Raw genomic sequence first — 22,239 nt, 5'->3', positions numbered from 1 at the left:
CGGATGCAAAAAAGTGAATATAATCTAGCTAAGCATTTGAATTTTGTCATTCTTAGTTCTTCATTATTTTTAAAAAAATCTAACATGGTATCAAAGCCATGGCATCAAAGGTAGGTCACTAAGTTTTTAAGTTTCTAATGGATCTCATTTAAAAAAAAAATTTGGGTATGAACTATTTTTTAGTACACTATGTAACCTTTTGGGTAGCCTCATTATGTCTAAGAGATTCAATAAAATTAGAATAGAATTTTTTTTCTTCTTTTAATAGATAATGAAAGGTTGACATTTATCCAAGTTTTATACATGTGTTTTCTTAATTTATTTTTATAGGTGGATCAAATTTTAGAGGGTCCTAGCCAAAATCAACTATACAATTACATTCAATGACACATCAAACCTTAAGATTATATTTAACTTTTTAAATTTTTTTAGCTTGTGGACTAGAGTGTGTTGCTTTTTTTCTCCAACATTGATCATTATGACCATACAACCATAGGGTTCATATCTTTCACTATAGTGTTATTGAACATTTCTACCACTCTTAATTGTGATAGCCCTAGTTGCCCCTCAACCAGCTAAGCGACTTACCAATCAAAGTTGTCAGTGGATATTGCCTACTTGCATTGTACTAGGTGTTGACATTAGGAATATTCCCTAAATAGTACCATTGTACACACTAATCTCCCGAGTTGTACTAATAGATCATCTTTGATTAAGGGATTTATATGTCTTAAGACCTACCTTCCAACATCCTCTATAATAATTTACCATGCCACTTGCCACACAAACCACTATATCATTAATGTCATGGTTGTATGCTCATTAAAGTCATCAACATGATGCATATGGACTATTAACTAGACCACCTGCTAGGTTGTTAACATTATCATCCTATTCAATTTGTGGGGCCCTTTTTCATTGGAGTTTTATCTTTGGCACTTCAACTTTAGTTGCTCATTGCTCAATCATTCAAAGGCCTTTTTAAGGTCTACATTTTTCTTTAAGCTATTTTTTTCTTAGTTACATGTCTATATCATTTTTTAGAAATTTACTTTCCAATTTTTCAATATTTTAGTTTTATCAAAAAATCATTTATTAGTCATATTTTGGGGGCATGAAATTCTTATAACTTTCACAAATGTGTGTTTCTTTTGTAACAATTTTTTTCATTGTTATTCTTTAAACATTATGCTATGCTCTAGTTCTTATCGAGAAACTTAATTTGTACTTTTAGTATGGTTATCCTTTTTTAAACTAAAAATAATCACAACCTAATCTTTTCATTGTAAATTATACTAAAATAAAGTGCCAAACTCTATATTTGTTGAGGGGAGTCAATGCATCATTTAGTAATAGAGAGTTACATTATGTTATATTCTTTTTGTGTATTCTTGCATTTTCTTTCTACACTACGGATTAGTTGTTAATTCCTCTTCTTACTATATATATTACAATGAATAGAAATTTAGAAGGTTAATTCCATTAAGAAACAATGGATTATTCATTCAATTAGTATGGGTATAGAGAAAGAGTCTATTATAGATGTAGAAAAAATTAAGTGGTATAACAAATGTGATGATGCATATGATCACTTGCATTTATATGTATCTTCCTGCCCATTATTTCACAATGAGACTTTGGATCCATCCAATTAGATATGAACTACTTTGGCTAGTACCAACGTAAATTGGTCTTTCAACATTTTGATAAACCCTCCTAGCAGTCATTCATTAATGTATGGTATGGCACACCCCATTTTGAGTAAATATTATAAGGACTCCACCTCTCCTAAAAGAAAATTAAGTTTCCCCAAGGTTTACATATATAGGTCATGGTCGTGCAAAATAACTTACAAGTTTATGAAATTTTGTTTCATTTCAAGAGGGCTCTAGTGTATCTAAGGAAAATTAAACAAAAACATGGTTATTAGTTATGTTGGGTGAATATTTTGTCACTAGCGTACCAACGACAAAATATATAATTGACACACAACTACGTCGAGAAATTAATCTCTCCTCTCATCAAGGGGAGGTTCCCTTTAAAAATTTATTCTCTAATTAACAAGAAACTAAAATTTGTGGGTAAGTTTCGGGCATATAGCTCTCTTTTTTCAGAGTTTATATATTTTCCCTCCACTTGTTACAATTCTCTATCACTTATGATACTTAAAGAAATGAACAAATCACTCCAACAAATTACACCAAAATCTTACAATCGAGAAGCACAAAGTCTTTCTTGAATGTAAATTTAACTAAGCTAAAGATTACAAATGATAAGAAATTTAACTTGCAGCCCAAAGTCTTCAAGTATAAATTCCAAATTCCTTAAACTACAAGTAACAACAACAATACAAAGCCTACTACTAATCACTTAACATCAGAAAATTTCCGAAATATATAAACAACACAAAGTCTATTTGCACATTTGGAAAGCTCTTTCATAAACTTTAATAATTTCACCAAAAGATTCAAGATCACAAAGAATGATTATGAGAACTAAACATAAAAATGATTCCAATCAAAATCACAATCTTGAGTCCAACGCAAAGTTTGGAAACTAGTGGGTTGCTATCTTTATTTCCTTGAATCCACTTTTTTACATCAAAAGCACAAAGTCTTAATTGAGATAAAAATTTGGCAGAGTTTTGCTAAGCATATTAAAAGATAAAATATATACAAATGAGGGTCCTCCTTATATAGGAAAAGAGTGGAGAAAAATGTGGGCATAGTTGACTAATTCAATTGCACAACCCTACTTGACTATAACTACAACAAAAAGAAAATATGCAGCTGCGAGAAAACTTGCAGCATCTAAAAATGCAACTACATGAAAACTTAGTGTCGATGTGACACTTTATTCTTCAATTTCTTCCCTTTGGATTTTACTTGGAGAAAGGTAAGTTATCCGCCAAAATCTGCAACATTTTCATCACGAAAATCGACATTCACCATCAAATCGCCAACTTCAAAGATCCGGAAAGATGCCTGAAAGATCAAAATTACCCTTAGACAAAAAGACAAAAAAAATAGCAGATCGGGTTTTAAAACTCGGTTTGCACTTGGGTAGGTCAAGGCTACAGGTGAGTTTTAAAACCCGATCTGCACTTGGGCAAAACCTAGGTTGCAGGTCGAGAAAAATTTCCCGACATGCACATAGGAAAACTTGTAGGTTGGGAAAAATTTCCCGACCTGCACTTAGACCGACAGGTTTCCCGACTTGCACATAGGCAGACTTGCAGGTCGGGAAAAACTCCCTGACTTGCACTTAGACCGTCAGGTCAGGAAAAATTTCCCAACCTGCACATAAAGAAAGACTTGCAGGTCGAGAAAAATTCCCCAACCTGCACTTAGACCGACAGGTCAGGAAAAATTTCTCGACCTGCACATAAAGGCAGACCTCCAGGTTGAGAAAAATTCCTCAACCTACACTTAGACTGACAGGTCGGGAAAAAATTTCCAACCTACACATAAAGGCAGATCTGCAAGTCGGGAAAAATTCCCCGACCTGCACTTAGACCGACAGGTCGGGAAAAAAATTTCCCGACTTGCACATAGGCAAGCTTATAGGTTGGGAAAAATTTCCCGACCTGCACATAGGCAAACTTGCAGGTCGGGAAAAATTCCCTGACCTACACTTAGATCTGCAGGTCAAGAATAATTTCCTGACCTGCACATAAGGGCAGACTCGCAGGTCGGGTTTTAAAACCCAACTTGCATTACTTGGCAGACCAAAACTACACTTCATGTTTTAAAACCCAACGTGTAGGAAAACACAAGAAACACTGCATTTCGGGTTTTAAAACCCGAAGTGCAGACAAAAGATAAAATAAAAGATGAAGGCCAAAACATGAAAAATGACAAAAACGAAGATGCAAACTTACACGATTTATGAGGGAAGTCGACTGACCTTGGAGGACGCAGGCTACAAAATGGACAAATTTCATAGGGGTTGTACCACGATTAAGGTTAGCTGAAATCGGTGACAACAACTGGCTCTAACTGGGGAACAACCTTCACTAATGAAGGTTGTATAATCTAGAACTCCAAGTGTCTGTATCCATTGGGCTATAGAGTCAAGCAACAAAGACACAGGCAACAAGACTGACACAAAGCAACTAATTGAAAACAAGACAAAAACTTATGCAATTGCACTTACTAAAAAAGGAAACAAACCTAACCTAAACTAACTGACCATGGAAACCTTCCTAAATGAAACCATTCACCGGTTCACCGAAGCAGTTGCCTTTCTTTAGCAGCTTGCATTTCCTTGCATGATCATTAGTAGCCACAACCAATAGAAGCACAAACAATTGTACTAGGACTTGATGCAACACTCCTTGGAAAATATGAACAGATTCACCTTCCTCTTGAAATGAATCATATGTATTTCTACTCCAAATTGCTCTTGCTTAGCTGAAAATTCATGTATGGCCTCTTCTTCAAGTGTATCTTCAAGCTCATGTACAAGTGGAACCTCTGGCTCTCCATTGGCTTTCAACCAAGTAAGATGTTTGATTGGACATCCTCTTGATGAGGCAAAAACATAATTCTTCTTGTTGATTACACCTTTATCAGTTGCTTCTTCAATTACAACCTCATGCTGAAAAGAATGAGTTTCTTCATGCGAGTCAATTGAAAACATGACTACATTGCTTGCCTCAACATGTTGCTCACAAACTTCAAATTTGAGAGGATCGTCAACAAGACTTGAACAAAACTCTTTTATAGTACTCATGAAATGATCTTCATCAAATTGTGGGGTAGGTCTCTTATACATGATATGTCCAAGTTCATGACCTTGGAACATGAATGCATTCATTTTAACTTGGCTGGGATCTTCATGCATGTTCACCTTTTCACATCTCATGATGTGACTGTCCTCCTCCATGGTACTTGACATGGTCTTTTCTTTTTGTTCAATAGCTTTCTGGAACTGCATAAACCAGATTTGAGAGTCGCCAGCTATGCCTGCTTCCTCCTCTTGGAATAGAACAACAGGATCACTTTATTCGGATTCAGAGTCCTCCACTGCTGCATTTGTTGATGGTGCCTCAAGTGCAAGCCCTTTTGGTGGCGAAGGAAGCTTGTCTTGATTTCTAGCTACATAACTAGGAGCAATATTTGGATATGGCCTCCTAGGAATGTCTTCATAAGGGGAAGAAAATACACCTTGAGCTATTTTCTTTTTGAGCGCAAGCAACTCATTAGCCAACCTTTGCACCATGGTATTTGCTCTCTTGGTAGACCATGATCCCAAAGAAGAGTTTTCTTTGGACCCATTTGGCTCTATCTTTATCTTACCCGCAAAGATAAGATCATCTTCAACCTCAACTGCTAAGGTTTGTGCAACTGTAAGGTTACCTGGAACTACTATTCTTAACAAGAAACTCACTTCAAGTGACCGAGAATTCATGAAAAAGCACTTCAAATTTACAACGGTAGGCTGAGAAGCAACCAGGATGCAGTTATGCAACTTGTTGAATTTAGCAACAAATTTCCGCATGGGCTCTTGTAGTTCTTTCTTCATTTGAGTCAATTGCGCCAAGAGCACATGCTCATCTTCTGCAGGTTTGAACCTTGCCTCAAACCTTGTTTGGAGGCTAGCCCGATCTGTGATATAATTATTTGGCAAATGGTAAAACCAATCAGTAGCTAGACCTTGTAAGGTTTCAATAAATAACCTTACAGATACATCTCCATGCTCAACTCCTAAATCACCACACGCAATATAAAATGCAATGATGTGTTCATCAGGATGCTGAGCACCAGCACCCAAAAACTTGGGAAAGTTCTTCCGCGAACCATCAAGAAGAACATGTAAGGGTAGAGTCAGGTTCAACGAACCAAAAACATTCCCCCAAGGACCTTGAGCTGCCATTTTACATATCCTTGGTGAACGTTTGATAAATTATAAGGAAAGGAATTACAATGAATAAGATACCAGTATACTTCAACCAAAATCATGAGGCTTTTGGATGTGTATCGTATCCCCAACAGAGTCGTCAAAAAACTGTTGGGTGAATATTTTGTCACTAGTGTACCAACGACAAAATATATAATTCACACATAGCTATGTCGAGAAATTAATCTCTCCTTTCATCAAGGGGAGGTTCCCTTTGAAATTTCTTCTCTAATTAACAAAAAACTAAAATCTGTGGGTGAGTTTCGGGCATATAACTCTTTTTTTTCAAAGTTTATGTATTTTCCCTCCACTTGTTACAATTCTCTATCACTTATGATACTTAAAGAAATGAACAAATCACTCCAACAAATTACACCAAAATCTTACAATTGAGAAGAACAAAGTCTTTCTTGAATGTAAATTTAACTAAGCTAAAAATTACAAACGATAAGAAATTTAACTTGCAACCCAAAGTCTTCAAGTATAAATTCCCAATTCCTTAAACTACAAGTAACATCAGCAATACAAAGCCTACTACTAATCACTTAACATCAGAAAATTTCCCAAATATGTAAACAACACAAAGTCTATTTGCACAATTGGAAAGCTCTTTCATAAACTTTAACAATTTCACCAAAAGATTCAAGATCACAAATAATGATTATGAGAACTAAACATAAGAATGATTCCAATCACAATCACAATCTTGAGTCCAACACAAAGTTTGGAAACTAGCGGGTTGCTATCTTTATTTCCTTGAACCCACTTTTTTACATCAAAAGCTCAAAGTCTTAATTGAGATAAAAATTTGGCGGAGTTTTGCTAAGCATATTAAAAGATAAAATATATACAAATGAGGGTCCTCCTTATATAGGAAAAGAGTGGAGAAAAATGTGGGCACAGTTGACTAATTCAACTGCACAGTCCCACTTGACTATAACTACAACATAAAGAAAATATGCAGCTGTAAGAAAACTTGCAGCATCTAAAAATGCAACTACATGAAAACTTAGTGTTGATGTGACACTTTATTCTTCAATTTCTTCCCTTTGGATTTACTTGGAGAAAGTTCAGTTATCCGCCAAAATCTATAACATTTTCATCACGAAAATCGACATTCACCATCAAATCACCAACTTCAAAGATCCAGAGAGATGCCTGAAAGATCAAAATTACGCTTAGACAAAAAGACAGTAAAAACAACAGATCGCGTTTTAAAACCTGATTTGCACTTGGGTAGGTCAAGGCTGTAGGTCGGAAAAATTTTCCCGACATGCACATAGGCAAACTTGCAGGTCGGGAAAAATTCCCCGACTTGCAATTAGACTGGCAGATCGGGAAAAATTTTCTGACCTGCACTTAGACCGGCAGGTCGGGAAAAATTTCCTGACCTGCACTTAGACCGGAAGCTCAGGAAAAATTTCCCGACCTACACATAAGCAGACTTGTAGGTCGAGAAAAATTCCCCAACCTGCAATTAGATCGGTAGGTCGGGAAAAATTTCCCGACTTGCACATAAAGGCAAACTTGCAAGTCGGGAAAAATTCCCCAACCTGCACTTAGACCGGCAGGTCAAGAAAAAATTCTCGACCTGCACATAAAGGCAGACCTGCATACCTGCATTGACCGACACATAGGCAAACTTGCAGGTTGGGGCACATAGGTAGACTTGCAGGTCGAGAAAAATTCCCTAACCTGTAGGTCAGGAAAAATTTCCCGACCTGCACATAAGGGTAGACCTGCAGGTCGGGTTTAACCCGACCTGCATTACTTGACAGACCAAAACTGCACTTCGGGTTTTAAAACCCGACGTGCAGGAAAACACAAGAAACACTGCATTCTGGGTTTTAAAACCCGAAGTGCAGACAAAAGATAAAATAAAAGATGAAGGCAAAAACATGAAAATGACAAAAATGAAGATGCAAACCGACACGACTTATGAGGGAAGTTGACCGACCTTGGAGGACGTAGGCTACGAAATGGACAAGTTTCGTAGGGGTTGTACCATGATTAAGATTAACTGAAATCGATGACAACAAGTTATTACACAAGAATATTATTGTTTTTAGATATAGCATTAATAAATAACCAATTTATGAATCAACTCATCACACACATTTATAATTTTAAGATGAAAATTAGTAATGAAAAGTACTTGTAATTATAAAATAATAGCTTTCCAAATCATATCACATGTTAAATCATATTGTAAATCCCAATCTATTAAAAAATACAAAAGACAAAGGGTTAAAAGGAAGAAAGAAAGCATGTTTTATGTTGATTCTAAATTTGATTATATTTGAATAAAAATACAACAAAATCAATCTTGCTTGACTAATAATACAAGATAGTACTATCATCTAGTAATGACAAGTACAAGAATCATTATAACCTTAAATATATTTTATTAAGAACTTAAACAAAAGCACCCAAATTGACCATAGAGTATCTCACCACAATCAAGAAATATCAGTGATGAAGTATTCAAATTAATTCATCAAATGCTTAGCCGAATTATGCAATTCAGATCAAAATATCGACTCGTGTTTAGACAATCAAGAAAGAAAGAAAGAAAGAAACCTGCAAATAAATCTTAAAGAAAATGAATATAAAAAACTTGTTTCCAACTCTTCTACAATGTTTTTGTTGGTCTTTATAAAGTATTAGCTTAGAAAATGATAACTTCCAATTCAACTATTTAATCACAGATCTTAAATGACCAATTTAATCACAGATATTAAATGACTGATTTAATCACAGATATTAAATGATCTATTTTAATTTGATAATTTTAATTTAATCTTTTAAGAAAAAAATTGAACATAATTTTGATATCAAAACTTTGTCTCAACAATCTCTTTTCAAGTCAAGATTTTCATGTAGTAGTTATGTAAAACTAGTTCTGAAATAGATTTATTGCATTCTCCTCCAATTCACACATCAAATTAGTATTATATTATGATATGACACATTTTCTTATGTAAAATCTTCTCCCAATTGACCCATTTTGTATTGCATACTGTGATTCACACCTTCATTAGCATTATCATGGTTTGTATTCTTAAAATAGCAACAAACTGCAATTTTATTTTGTTTTCAATCTATTTTCATATCCTCCTATTTGCTATGCTCCAGATTAAAATCTCTATGAAAGTCCTACAAACAGAAAAAAACAGAGTTTGTAAGATTCCCAGAAATTAAAAAATTAAAACCAGCACAATCCAAAATTAACATAGCACATTCATGATTTAAATAATGAAGTGGAATATGGAAAGTTTAAAATATTCAAGCTTAAGTAATAATATGAATTAGAGCATATGAGAAGACAGAAAAAATACAAAAATGTGTATGGCATGAGCATGACAGTTATTTGATCGTCATCGATGAACAAATGAAACCATCAAATCATATAAATGAAACCATCATATCATATTTTGCCATTAAAATAATACCGTTTGTTGTCTTCAACAAAAAAAACTCCAGTGGGTAGTCATGATTGATAAAATTCTGAGGTCTGAATTAATATTTCAATGTTGAATCAGACACACTGAGGATTTCAAATTTGCAATTATACATAGGGTTTCTCAAGGGATTTAATATCTTGTGCACTTCAGAATTTAGAACAGTAGAAATCAAGGTCAATCGGATGATGAAGGCAGGCTGAGTCGACTTATAATGCGAAGTCATGTAAGGCTATGAATTCTAAACAATGGACAAGGATTGAACCAAATTTTACATGAAATCAAAACCTCAAACTTTGTGAAAAAGAAATCTAGAAAAGAACACAAGAGGAAATATGGATCAAATCAGACAGTCAAAATTGATATCATGCAAAAGTTGGTCGATGATTAATGAAATTTTTAGGATTTTTAAAAAATGATTTGGATTCAAATTATGATTCGAAAAATGGGTTATATGTATTTTTTGGGGAAAATATGATGTGTTATGTAAATTATAACAATTAGTCCCATTAGTTCCTACAATACTTCTTTGCATTATACATAACTTACATGTGGGGGCACATGCATCTACACCAGTAGAACTAGTTTGAATTTATATGAGTCTAAAACTAGGTTGTGCTTGCTCTACATGTTCATACCGACCAATTGATATTATACATATGCAATTTCTAGCACAATCTTGGTCACATAGGAAACATACCAAATATATGTTCATGACAATTGCAAACATATTGTGGATGGTTTAGTTGACAACCCATTGCATAAATACAACTCATTGTACATTCTATAAACTAGTCTTCCTACTACTCTACCTAGTCCGTCTAGATAACCTAGTATGGTTATACTCTAGGATTTCTCTACTGAATTATATTGCTATGTAACCCCATCTTCTTACAAAAGCTTCTTTTCTACTAGATTCTATAATTATGTATGATGCACCTTTGATGAATACAAGACAATATTCCTTATGCATTTGTCATAAATATTTCCTTCACCTTGACCATGGAATTACAAGAACACTTTTGCATCACAATATTTCTACTTCAAGTATATATCTAACTCAATTGGCTCAACTCCATAACTTTTCTTACATGTGAAGTTGTATCAATACTTGTGATCACATCTAAAGAGCATTTCATTATCAACTTCAATTAGTCATTGCATCTATCTAAGGTATTATGATACAACGTTTACTTCAACATTTCAATTCAAGGTTAATTCCTAAAGCGAGGTTTGATCTAAGGCAAACTCCCATCAACAACCCTATTTCTTTCTCTTTGCGTGCGAGAAATTGTTTAAAGAGCTACGAGCGAGGAATCCGATAGTACAGAAAACAATGATCAAACTTAGATTTTGAAGGTGCAAAAAGCTAAGGACCGGGGCGACCGACTCCCCTTAGTCTCGAAAATTTATGACAACCTTGCAATAGTGGATTATGTGCATCATCTTGATCCAGAAAAGATATAGCCTATTTGACCCCGATATTCGAAGGACCGGGACGACCTGCTCCCTTCGGTCTCGACAATTCAACCCGATTTTGCCGCCACAAGTTCTGATCCATTTTCCCTCCTCAAATATGAAGATATAACTCTACATGATAAAATTTCATTTATTTATAAATAAATCTTTTCTAAAACTTTTAACAAATTAAAAAGATATTTTACACCATTTTTAAATTTTGTTAACATCCTTCCACTATTTTTTAATCCTAATTCAATTGCATCATCATCATTAAGATATTTTTTTCATTTGTTTACAATGTTAAACAAGATTAATTTAATTGTCAATCCAAATACACCAACTCCTTAAAGCATAGTGATTCACATTGGGCCAAGACAACAAAGGTAGGCCCCAACTAAACCACCAACATATAACCAAGTCCATGAAAGCTATCATTTTTCAATGAAAATTTCCCACCGAAAAATTATTATTTTTCAAAAAGCCAAGTGTATTCCAGCTCAAAAGAAGAAAACATCTACACATAAGCCTATATTTTATTTTAAAAAATATATTGCAAATGCTCGAAAAGTAAAGGCAAAGCCAAACTTTGCCCTCCAGAAAAATAGAAAACAAGATTATATAAAGCACTTTCAGAAAAGAAAAGAGGACTAAAATAGGCCACATATAAGAAAATTAATGGGCATTTGAAATCCGGTCAATACAAACATTACTATGATTAAGAGGGAGCACATAGAATCGGTGGGAGGCGTTTTTTGGCCAAAATAAAATCCTCTAATATTTTTGTTGAATTGGGTTTTATCGGATTGCTCACAATCCTGCCTTTCAAATTTCTTCTGTTTTGTAAAATATTTGTGGAGATTCATTCACGTTAGCAGGCATGGCGTTTGCTGGTACAACACAGAAATGTAAGGCCTGTGATAAGACTGTATACTTGGTCGATCAATTGACAGCTGATAATTCTGTTTATCACAAGGCATGCTTTCGATGTCATCACTGCAAGGGCACATTGAAGGTATTTATCAGATACTGAATAAATTTTCCCTTTTTTGTGAGTGAAGTTGGTATTAGGTTCATTTTAGGGTTTCTAGGGTTTTACTCTATTTGGTCTTGGGTTTTATGTGGGTAGTCAGTTCAAGGGAGTATTCAACGAAAGCTGATTCTTTTGTTTATAACTTCACCGTTTTATGAAAATTTTAGTCATGAGAGATTTTGTTGAGCTTTCGTTTTTTCCTGTAGTTTTTTGCTGCTTTGAGGGCAATGTGCTTGCACCAGAGTATCAGTCTTTAGGTGGGCTTTATCTGTTTTATCTGTTTTCTGATATCCATTTGGCAAAATAACGTCGTGTCCGCAAAAAAAAAAAGCAAACATAAAGATATGAAGTGCATGGCTAATTTTCTTATATCCAATTTTGGATAATGAGTAGTGATCGAGTTAACAACACTGCAAAGGATTTAGGTCATTTCTTTTTTATTGGATAGGTTCACTGATCGAATTAGAGATTTTTGTAGGATTATATGCATTTTCTTTTACATTGGATAAATTAAATGGTCGACTTGAAAAATTCCGGGATTTAGATGATAGTTGATGTCTAACCAGTCAGCTTTAATTGACATTTCAATTTTTCAAGCTTTAGCGATTTTCAATGGGAGGCACCGTATGATAATTGTTGAGTTTTAATTTGCTAAAAATTTGATTTTGCATGTGAGGTTCAGAGTTTGTATTTTACATTGATATCTAACTTTAGGTGCTGTCCAATTATTGGTGGGTCTTCGCCTATGAAGTGCCAATTATTCAAAAAACAATTGACCTTCAGCACTGTCAAGGGTGGTAGGGTGCCCCGGCATGCTAATATGAGGTTCTAGGATCAAAGCTTTACTCCGACTGGTCTATGAACAATGACACCAATTTGCTAGATGCCCTTTTTCAGTTTTTTGTTATGCTGTCCTGGACATTAAATTTTATAGCTAATCATTTTCTTAGGATTAGGTTTGAAATCCATTTATCAGTTTAAGATTATACTTGTGATTTTTAGAGCAAGCATATAATGGCCACTTCATGTCAAGTTTAAGCTTATTGCTAAGTTTTCTTGTATTTGAGTTCCTTGTTTGGGAGTTTAGATAATGTCGGGGTGAGTGAGAGATTACTGGTTTGAGATTGACGGCAACTTTTTGTGATAATTTTGGGTTGATCTTACGATTTTTTATACAGATGGATTTTAAAATTTGGCTTATGTTTAGTTGTTGGGGATGATAAAATCAGCACTGATAAGTGATGTGAATGCCCTTCATAATTTCATTATAAAAATTATTTTGATTTGCTTTGTCTTTGAGTTTACTGCTGAGTGTTTGAAAATGTTATTTCTTTTGTAATAATGTTTTTGGGATAATTGGTCGGTACTGCAGTGTGGTTTGCTGCGGCATTTTGTTGTATTTCCTTTTAAGTTCTCTAGGAACCACATGTGTGTGCTTAGGTTTCCGTTTTATCTTTTAAGTACACCTTAAAATGCTATGTGCTGCTATGCGTTTTCAGTTCCACATGAAGTAAAATTTTTTCTGTTAACTGTGCATTGCCTCATGGGTCTATTGGCTGTTTGGGCCTCCAGACAGAGGCATTGGTCATCCATTCTCTTCTCTCCTCTCTCATGAGTGCACACTATTTCTCTATGATCAAATGCCAGTAGCATGAAAATGAAACATAATTTAATATTATTGTACCCCCATGTGTAACTCATCTGATGTTGTTTGCGATTCTGATCCTTAGCATGAGGTTTGTCTGAAATTTGATATAGAACATATCAATGGGGACACAAGCTCCTAGCACCACAGGCTTCTATAACAGGGATGCGATCATTAAATCTTTGCTGATTTTCTGGCCGTCCCTGTCCCTATGATGTTTTGGGGATGCAGGGATGTGTCAGAAACACCCCTGGGCTATTCCCTATCCCACTCACATGCCCAGAAATGCCCTGGAAATGACTCTCCTCTGTCCCCAGATAACAGCCACAGCTGGCCATCCCTGGACAGCAGTCACAGTTTAAAAAAATTTCAGTCAAATGTTCTGAAATGGATTTGTGATTAATTTGGGGATATTATACAGCATACCTTAATACAACCTTTTTTTAAAGAATGGTACACTGAAATGTTGACTGCCTCAATGGCCATTTAACTGCCATACAAGCTCCTTGCACCATAGGCTTCTACAACGGGGATGTGATCTTTAAATCTTTGCAGATTTTTCTGGCCGTCCCTGCCCCCATGATTGTTTTGAGGATGCAGGTCCTGGGCTATCCCCTACCCCACTCATATGTCTAGAAATGCCCTGGAAATGACTGTCCACTGTCCCCAGACAGCAGCCATAGTTGGCCATACCTGGACAGCTGTCACAGTTTAAAAACAAATTCAGTCAAATGTTCTGAAATGGATTTGTGATAAATTGGGTATAGTATACAGTATACCATAATTCAACCTTTTTATTAAAGAATGGTACACTGAAATGTTGACTGCGTTTGTTTAAGCTATGCCTATGCACCACCATCTTGCCTAAACTGTTATTCCTGTTATTGTCATAATGCTGTTAATAATGGCTGTGAAATGTGAACGTGATGTCATCATGCCTGAAAGTTGAAACAAAATAGTCCACAATATGGCAGTAAAAGGTCCATAAGCCCAGTTATAATGTTTCCCTCCGTATTTGGACCATGTTTTCAGTTCATTGCTAGCATAGCTGCAATTTGTGTGTTTAAAATGGCTTTGTATAGAGCCGAAGCAATCTCTACTGCAGTGTAATGTCTCTTTAAATAATGGAATAAAGCAGGGATTTATATGTCAATGATATTTCATCACTGAATACCATGGCTTTCTGTTGTCAGAGCAATTGAAACTTTACTTCAAGCAAAAATTTAAGTGATTTAGAGAGAGAGAAATGCATGGTTAACAACTAAATAAATACCTAATCGAGAAATTTGCCCAAACTATGGAATATATTGTTTTCAGACAATCTAAATTTTGTCATTTTGTAGTTGTAGCATTTTGGTCTTAGCTGTATATGCATGTTGACAATGAAAACTAAAATGAAATTACGAAAACAATAAAACTTTGTTAATTTGTATGTTGACTCAGTTGAATTCTCAATTCAGCTCTAATGCTATGTAATATGGTTATATAATGAATATGGTGAATGCCTTATCATATGAACAGTTGAAATTTCCCTTATTTTAAATTTTCCTATTGTTTAAGTCCTCCCCTGCTGTCCTGGCAAAAATGGCCCCTCACCCCTGCTGTCCTTGAAAGTCATACCCACACTTCCTACCATCCCCGTCCCAGAAACACTGTGGAACATGGATTTAAATATCTTTTGGTATTCTGGATTTTAACTGAGTTACCAAATTGAAATGGAGGTTTGGTATGGGTACGAGTACAATATGCCAGTATGACAGATTTGTTTGGGGGGCTGGGTATGTTCTGATTATGTCTCTGCAAAAAACATATAAATCTCTCTCTCACACACAGCGCACACACACACACATACAGACTAAACAAAGCTACAATAAATATTTAAAAATTGAAGTACAATATACTAATGTATTTAGAAATTAAAATATAATATACTAATGTCTTTAAAATATTTAATACATAAACATGAATTGAAATGTTTTACTATATATAAATTATAAATATTTATAACAATATATATTATGGTAATTTGTTTGTAAAAAGATAACAAATTGTTTCCTTTAGATCAAACACAGTAAAGGCAAGTTGTATGGATGCAAATCATCATATTATGTGTTATAAATTTATAATAATAAAGTGGTTTTCATTTTTCCTTGTTCGTTGCAGTCATGTTTACAGCGATTCTTGGATTTCCTGCTCAGACTCTCATGTGCCCTCATGACTGATAACTCCCAATAAAGAATAAAATATGCAAATGGTGTGAGATCCCATGAAGTTTTGAACCCAAAAACCCCCCTGATCAAACATTCGTGACTCATACATTCCCTTTCCACCCACATGCAAGCAAAATACACATGAACTATGCTTTAAAAAATTCATGGTATAGGGTTTCGCATTGCTGCAATAGTCATTTAGGGTTTTCTGGTTGAAGACTCAAAAAAATGTGTTGAAACCTTCATCAACTGCTGGAATTTTTGTGGAGTTGTTCTAGGTTCGCTACATGATCGTATAATCACCCAGGTTTGAGCTGCAGTGTTGCCAGGCGAATTCAATTGCTCCAAACTGAACCCTATGCAAACCTATATTCTATTCTGTTACCTGATTCTGGTACAACTCACACCTAGAAATGGCCAATTTTAAGGCCGATCTGGTAAAATAGGATTTTAATTTTTAATTGATAATGATGAGTATGTGGACCTTTAGAAGTGTTAAACTAGAAAGCCCTAGGACCATATATACACTGAGGATAACCTATATTTTTCCACAGTTGAATTAATGTGATTATATAGCCATTTCTCTCTAATGAGACATTGAAATTTTCTAAGCCCTAAACAGAAAATGTTGGAAAAGAAAAGGGAATTTTAGACCTTGAAGCTGCGTGATAATTTGATTTCTGTGGGACGCAAATAATATGACAAGTATGTAAGAAATTAGGCTTTTTTGTTGTAGTAGCGTTGTCTTCCAGATGGTTCCTTACAATGAGCTTTTTGAATATTGCGACTTCTTTAAGATGGATGTATTTATGTATTTTGTGAAGTCTAAAGCTGTTTCTAATGAAAATAGTGATGATTTATTTGGAAGCCCCTTTGTTTTTTCATAGTAGGTTACACTTGTTCATTTTAGACTGTTTATGTAGGTTGCATTAACCTCTGATTTTTTTCAATTTGCCCGTTTTACTTAGGTTCTGTTAACATCTATTACCTATCTAATATCTTAAATCTTCAATTCTGGTTGCAGCTTAGTAATTACTCATCATTTGAATGAATTCTCTATTGCGAGTCTCACTTTGAGGTTTGACCAGCTTTATCTAATATTTAAAATCTTCGATTCTGGTTGCAGCTTAGTAACTACTCATCATTTGAAGGAGTTCTCTATTGCAAGCCTCACTTTGACCAGCTTTTTAAGAGAACAGGAAGTTTGGATAAAAGTTTTGAAGGTAAGTTTTCATATACTTGTTCCTTTTGAGTTTGTTTCAAGACCCTTAGATTCTCTTAGAGCAAGAATGGTTATTATAGTGGCAGCACTAATTGAAGGCAATCTTTATCTCTTTCTGGCATTCTTTTCTTTCAGGGACTCCCAAACCATTGAGAAATGACAAGTCCGTTGACAGTGAGGTACCCTTTGTCTATTACTATCTTAATTGTATCTCACGAAATGTAATCTGTGTAGTATCAGTGGAACTTGCTGAGAGTAGGAAAACTTTTAAATGGTGATTAGCCATCGATAGATTGTAACAGCATCATTATTGCTTCAGATCTTGCATTTGTAATTGGTATGGCACACACTCTTGCATGTGCACGCACACATAGGGAGTGGGTTGTTAATTAGCATGTGGTTACATTAATGTGCTTTCAATGCATACAAATTGAGTGGGTGATTAGCATTTTTTTTGTTTAGTTAATTTTGTTACAGATGTGTGATATTTTCCATTTTGTTAGAAATGTTGAAAGCTAAATTTCTTTACATCTGTTCAAAGGCTTTATTCTTTGTTTTTGTGATTGAGCAGAACAAAACACCCTCTAGGATCTCTGCACTTTTTTCTGGCACACAAGATAAATGTGTTGCCTGTGGAAAGACTGTGTATCCACTCGAGAAGGTAATTTTCCATCATTTACTGTATTTTTATCTGTACCTGGAAGTCTTATGATGAATTGACTCACTTTGTGGTACTGGGAGTTTTTAACATTTTAGTGTATTTGATTTGCAGGTTGCAGTTGATGGCACTGCATACCACAAACCTTGCTTTAAGTGCAGCCATGGTGGTTGTGTCATAAGCCCCTCAAATTATGTTGCACATGAAGGCAGGCTTTACTGTAGACACCACCATTCTCAACTCTTTAGGGAGAAAGGTAACTTCAGCCAGCTTGCAAAGGGTACACCCATAAGTACACCCGTAAAAGGGGTGACTGAGAACACAGCGGAGGAGTAGCCAGCAGAGCCTTTCTTTTGGCTGTATTTGTGTAATTTTTTCATTATTTTTTAATTTTGTAAGGAAGTGTGTACAATAGCCTGTGACTATTAAGTGTATTTTTTTTCTCACAGGTGTGGTGTGGGTGTTTAGTGAGTATTTGCAACTTGTTTTCTTTCTAGGGAATATGTTTGCTGGGAAAAGTTGAGAGCATAGGAATGTTTAATCAAGATGGTTTGTGTATGATTCATGAGTTAGTTTTTGAGGCTTGTAATTGTTTGTTATATTACTATATCCCTCTGAGACCTCGAGGCAGAGGATCTTCGCTATAAAATAATGTTATAATTATCTTGATGGTTAGCTGTATGAATTTTGGTGTGTCCATTTTAACCTGAATAATTTCTGGTTGAATGAAGGACATACGTTAATAGGAACTCTATGTTTATTGTTTGTAAACATGGAATGCATTGCAGAAATTTTGTAGTTGACATGAATCCTCTTTTGCCATGGATGATTGCCATATAGTTTGTTGGCAAATATACTTCAAGCTATTTGATAAGAAGAGAAATATTAACAAATTAAAGGCCCAAACACTATATGTATAGGCTCAAGGAATTGGATGTTTTGTTATGATCACCAACTCAAATGATCTCTCGTGTTTTGGGATCATCTAGTTTTTATTTCCAAATGAGTGAATATTGAAGCAATTCGGTTTAATATGTTGTAGTTTGTAGAATATAATATTTTCTTGAACTATATGAAAATCATTGGCGACTCCAAGCTTTTGCAGGCCACACTCCACCATTTTATCAAATGGTCATATAGTTCTGTAACTTAGTCTCAAAATCGGGGTAAAAAGTGTTTAAATACTAGTAGCATAAAATGCACTCAAATTGTGGGTAAATGGCACCCAACACAGGTGAAGGCTAAGTTCATGTGGGTAAATGTACCAATGTGCATGCGGAAGATATCTATTTTACACGTTTTTAAATCTATCACGTGCAGGGGTATATCAATGCTTAAGATCATACAATCAACTGTTTCTTTGGATTTTCCAAGTTACAATTAACAGCGTCCTGTGAGTTTTCAAGAAAGTCAGCAATTTGCCAAATGTGTCGTGGTAATCAAGAAATCTCCCCTCTTATTTGCTTTATGAATAATTTTTTTTTAAAAGGATGAGTGGTGACAGATATAAAAAACAACAATTCAGCAAATGTTATTGCATGTTATTTTGCATGTTTTGCTTTTGTGGCCTTTGTCGTAGGTTCCTATACCGTGTCTATAGCTCGCCACTTATTTCCTTGTGTTAATGAATGGCGGCAACATGATCATGGCTTTGCAGCAAAGCTTAAATGCGAGTAGAAGAGCCCAACAAGATTTTGTAAGTGTTTTCAAAGTGAATTACCTCTGAAGAAAATCATAAATATTTGAAGGATAATTGCAGTGATTTTTGAAGAGAATTATAGGTGAAAGAATTGCAAGTGTTTTTCATTAAATTGCAGTGATTTTTGAAGAGAATTTTATAGGTGCAAGTTGGGTGGGTAGCAAAATAAGTGTTTTGGAAGATCTTGTTTAGGTGCATTGTCTTTTTATTCAATGTTCTTCTTTTTCTTATTAATTTATTTATTTATTTATGGGATGGTTAGTTTTTTTTTTCTTTTTTCTTTTTAATTTTGACTGTTTTATTTATGGGATGGTTAATTTTTTTTTCTTTTTTCTTTTTTTTTTTTCTTTTTTCTTTTTCCTTTTTTCTTTTTAATTTGGACAGTGTTTTGGAACTCGATGTATTTAACATATGTTGGCTGCAAAACTTTGTATATTGCAACTTACACTTTTTGATAAATTAGCAATTAGCAAAAGCCAAGAAAATATATAATATCTGCAAATTGTGTTTCGGAACCAATATTTGTGTTATTCACTAGCAATCAACTAAACGTGGAAAATAATACTTGCAAAATTGAGACATCTAGTATATGACACAATATGAACATTCTTCAATATGTTGTGCCTTCTTTTGCAATATAGAAATCATGCCTTATTTTGCAATATAGAAATCATAAGCTTGGAATGAGAATATATTGTTTTAGGGTCAATATTGGTAGTGCCTTTCTAAGATTTTAGGGTTTTTGTCTAGTTTTTTTAAAATGGTTTTATTCATTTGCTTTGGCTTAAAACCTAAACCTTATTGGCTTTGTTACTTTTGTTTTGTTATGAGGTCCACCTATTGCTCATGGTTGCCATTAACTGAAGTTACAAATTTATGTCTTATGTCATGTTATCAACCCCTCTTTCCTAAGGCCTTTCCTATTTCGAGTTGCATGGATTTATTTTATTTTGCCTCAAAGTGTTTTGTTATGGTCTCTACGTAATGTTGAGTAGTTGTTAGTTGTCATTTTTTTATTGCTCAAGGTCTTCATATGGTGGGTTCCTTTAAGCAGTCACACCATAAAGTCATGATGCTGTGAAATTGCACCATGTAGCTTGTTTACTAGTGGGCCTTGTGTGCGTTGACTTCTCTTCATGTTAGGGAAGCGTACCAATAGCCGTTATAGCTAACTTCACACATCCAAAGATTTTAAACAGTACATTGGATTTTGACAAAAAAAATTTGTTGTCTCCACATGCGACTTCTGGGTAGTAACAATGCACGTTGTGGGATTCATTATGCGCACAAGGGTAAAAAAATACACATTTCAGAGTGTCATCCGATACCTACTTAAAGATGCTTCAACAATCGTGCACTTAAATTTGCTAATACTTACACACACATGCCCTAGTAGTTGTGCGCTATGGGTGCCAATAATGGTGCACAAATGGTCATTTATGGTCCAAAATTGCTAAAAAATGGGTGGCTATTGATATAGGTGAAATTTATTAATGAGCTTAGTTTTTTGAATTTTGTTTTTTGTTAGGTTTCTTTATAGTTAGTCATTGGGGTTGAGTGTGTAAGGAGTGAAAGGTTATTGGAACATGGGTAGTAGTTGGTGCTCTTCCCCTAGTGTACAATGATGCCATGCTTGTTCATAGTGTTCCATGTGTTGTGTTCCCTTAGTCTATTGTAATTTTGTTAGAAAATCTCAAATTCGTGAACTCACGAAAGGGTGACAAATGTCGCTCTCATTTGAAGTGGGCCCCAATATCGAATGAAAAGGTAACCCCACCAATCATCCCATTGGTGTCCATGAGTTGTAAGTTCATATAGCGGGCCTAGTTTTTAAATTGCAATGAGGCAAAATTGTGCCAAAGTGTCTTTACCAAGCATCCTTTAGCTAGTTAATATGTAGCATGTATTCATTAGATGGTGTTGCTCAAGGCTATTGCATGCTCTCCATAGATGCCCACCTAAAAAATGTGACTAAGCAAGATCTTGTTACGTGCTACTCTAGAATAGGTGGATTAGCTTATGGATTGTTTAAACATCACATTAATAACATAAGCCTTTTTCAAATGTGACGAGAATTTATACTAATAAGGGCACTTTCTTGCTAGGTTTGATATAGGATCTTGTTGGTGTTGGAAATAAGCCACACCCAGACCAACAATGGATTGGTCCAAGAGGGGCCAGTAGCTCAGTGGTAGAGCACTCCAACAATGTATGGAATGTCCTAGGTTCGAGTCCTAGCTGGTCCATGTCTCAACATGGTATCAAAGCTAGATCCAAGCTAGGAGCACCAAGCACACGAAAGGTGTGGCTTAAGGGGGGGTGTTGGTGTTGGAAATAAGCCACACCTGGACCAACGATGGACTGATCCAAGAGGGGCCAGTAGTTCAATGGTAGAGCACTCCAGTAGCATATGTTAGGTCCTAGGTTTGAGTCCTGGCTAGTCCATGTCTCAATAGATCTAAATGTGAAGCTTTTATGTTGAATCCAACACTAGTACATTCGGGTCAAAATTTTGACGGTAAATCGTTGTCATTCCAACGCAATTTTGTTGCACTACTAACAAAAATGGCCGTCGAAAACTTTTTGTCGGAAGTTCCGACTATCCTTGTGGTCGTCACAATTCCGACATCCTCTCTAACCTTTCCGACAGCCGCCATGGATGGTCATACCCAGAAAGAATACCGTCGCGATCTCGGCCTTCCATTGGAATTCCGACATCAAAGGGTAAAAATTCCGACGAGGATGCTGTGCATCCGATGACACTCCTATGTCGGAATTACGACGACCCCATGAGAGTTCCGACGAGGATGCTGTGCATCCAACGACACTCCTTTGTCGGAATTTTTACCCTTTGATGTTGGAATTCCGACGGTAGGCCGATTTTTTGGAAAAAAAAAAAATATAGAAAAAGATTTTTCTACTATCTCTCTTCTCTATCCCTCTCTACCATCT

At 35.2% G+C, this 22,239-nt stretch overlaps 1 protein-coding gene across 1 annotated transcript; it reads left to right on the top strand.

Annotated features, from left to right (window-relative positions):
- The first annotated feature begins 11,453 nt into the window (after nt 1–11,453).
- LOC131042943 (LIM domain-containing protein WLIM1) lies at nt 11,454–18,391 on the top strand. Its single transcript, XM_057976284.1, has 5 exons — nt 11,454–11,835; nt 16,835–16,931; nt 17,066–17,109; nt 17,502–17,591; nt 17,703–18,391. Exons 1-5 carry the CDS (start codon nt 11,701–11,703, stop codon nt 17,922–17,924), a joined length of 588 nt encoding a protein of 195 aa, XP_057832267.1. The 5' UTR covers nt 11,454–11,700; the 3' UTR covers nt 17,925–18,391.
- The last annotated feature ends 3,848 nt before the right edge of the window (nt 18,392–22,239 follow it).

This window comes from Cryptomeria japonica, chromosome 5 (assembly GCF_030272615.1).
Source record: "Cryptomeria japonica chromosome 5, Sugi_1.0, whole genome shotgun sequence".
Lineage (NCBI taxonomy): Eukaryota > Viridiplantae > Streptophyta > Pinopsida > Cupressales > Cupressaceae > Cryptomeria > Cryptomeria japonica.
The sequence above is the reverse complement of the archived record's forward strand: the minus strand, read 5'-3'. Positions and strand labels throughout refer to the sequence as shown.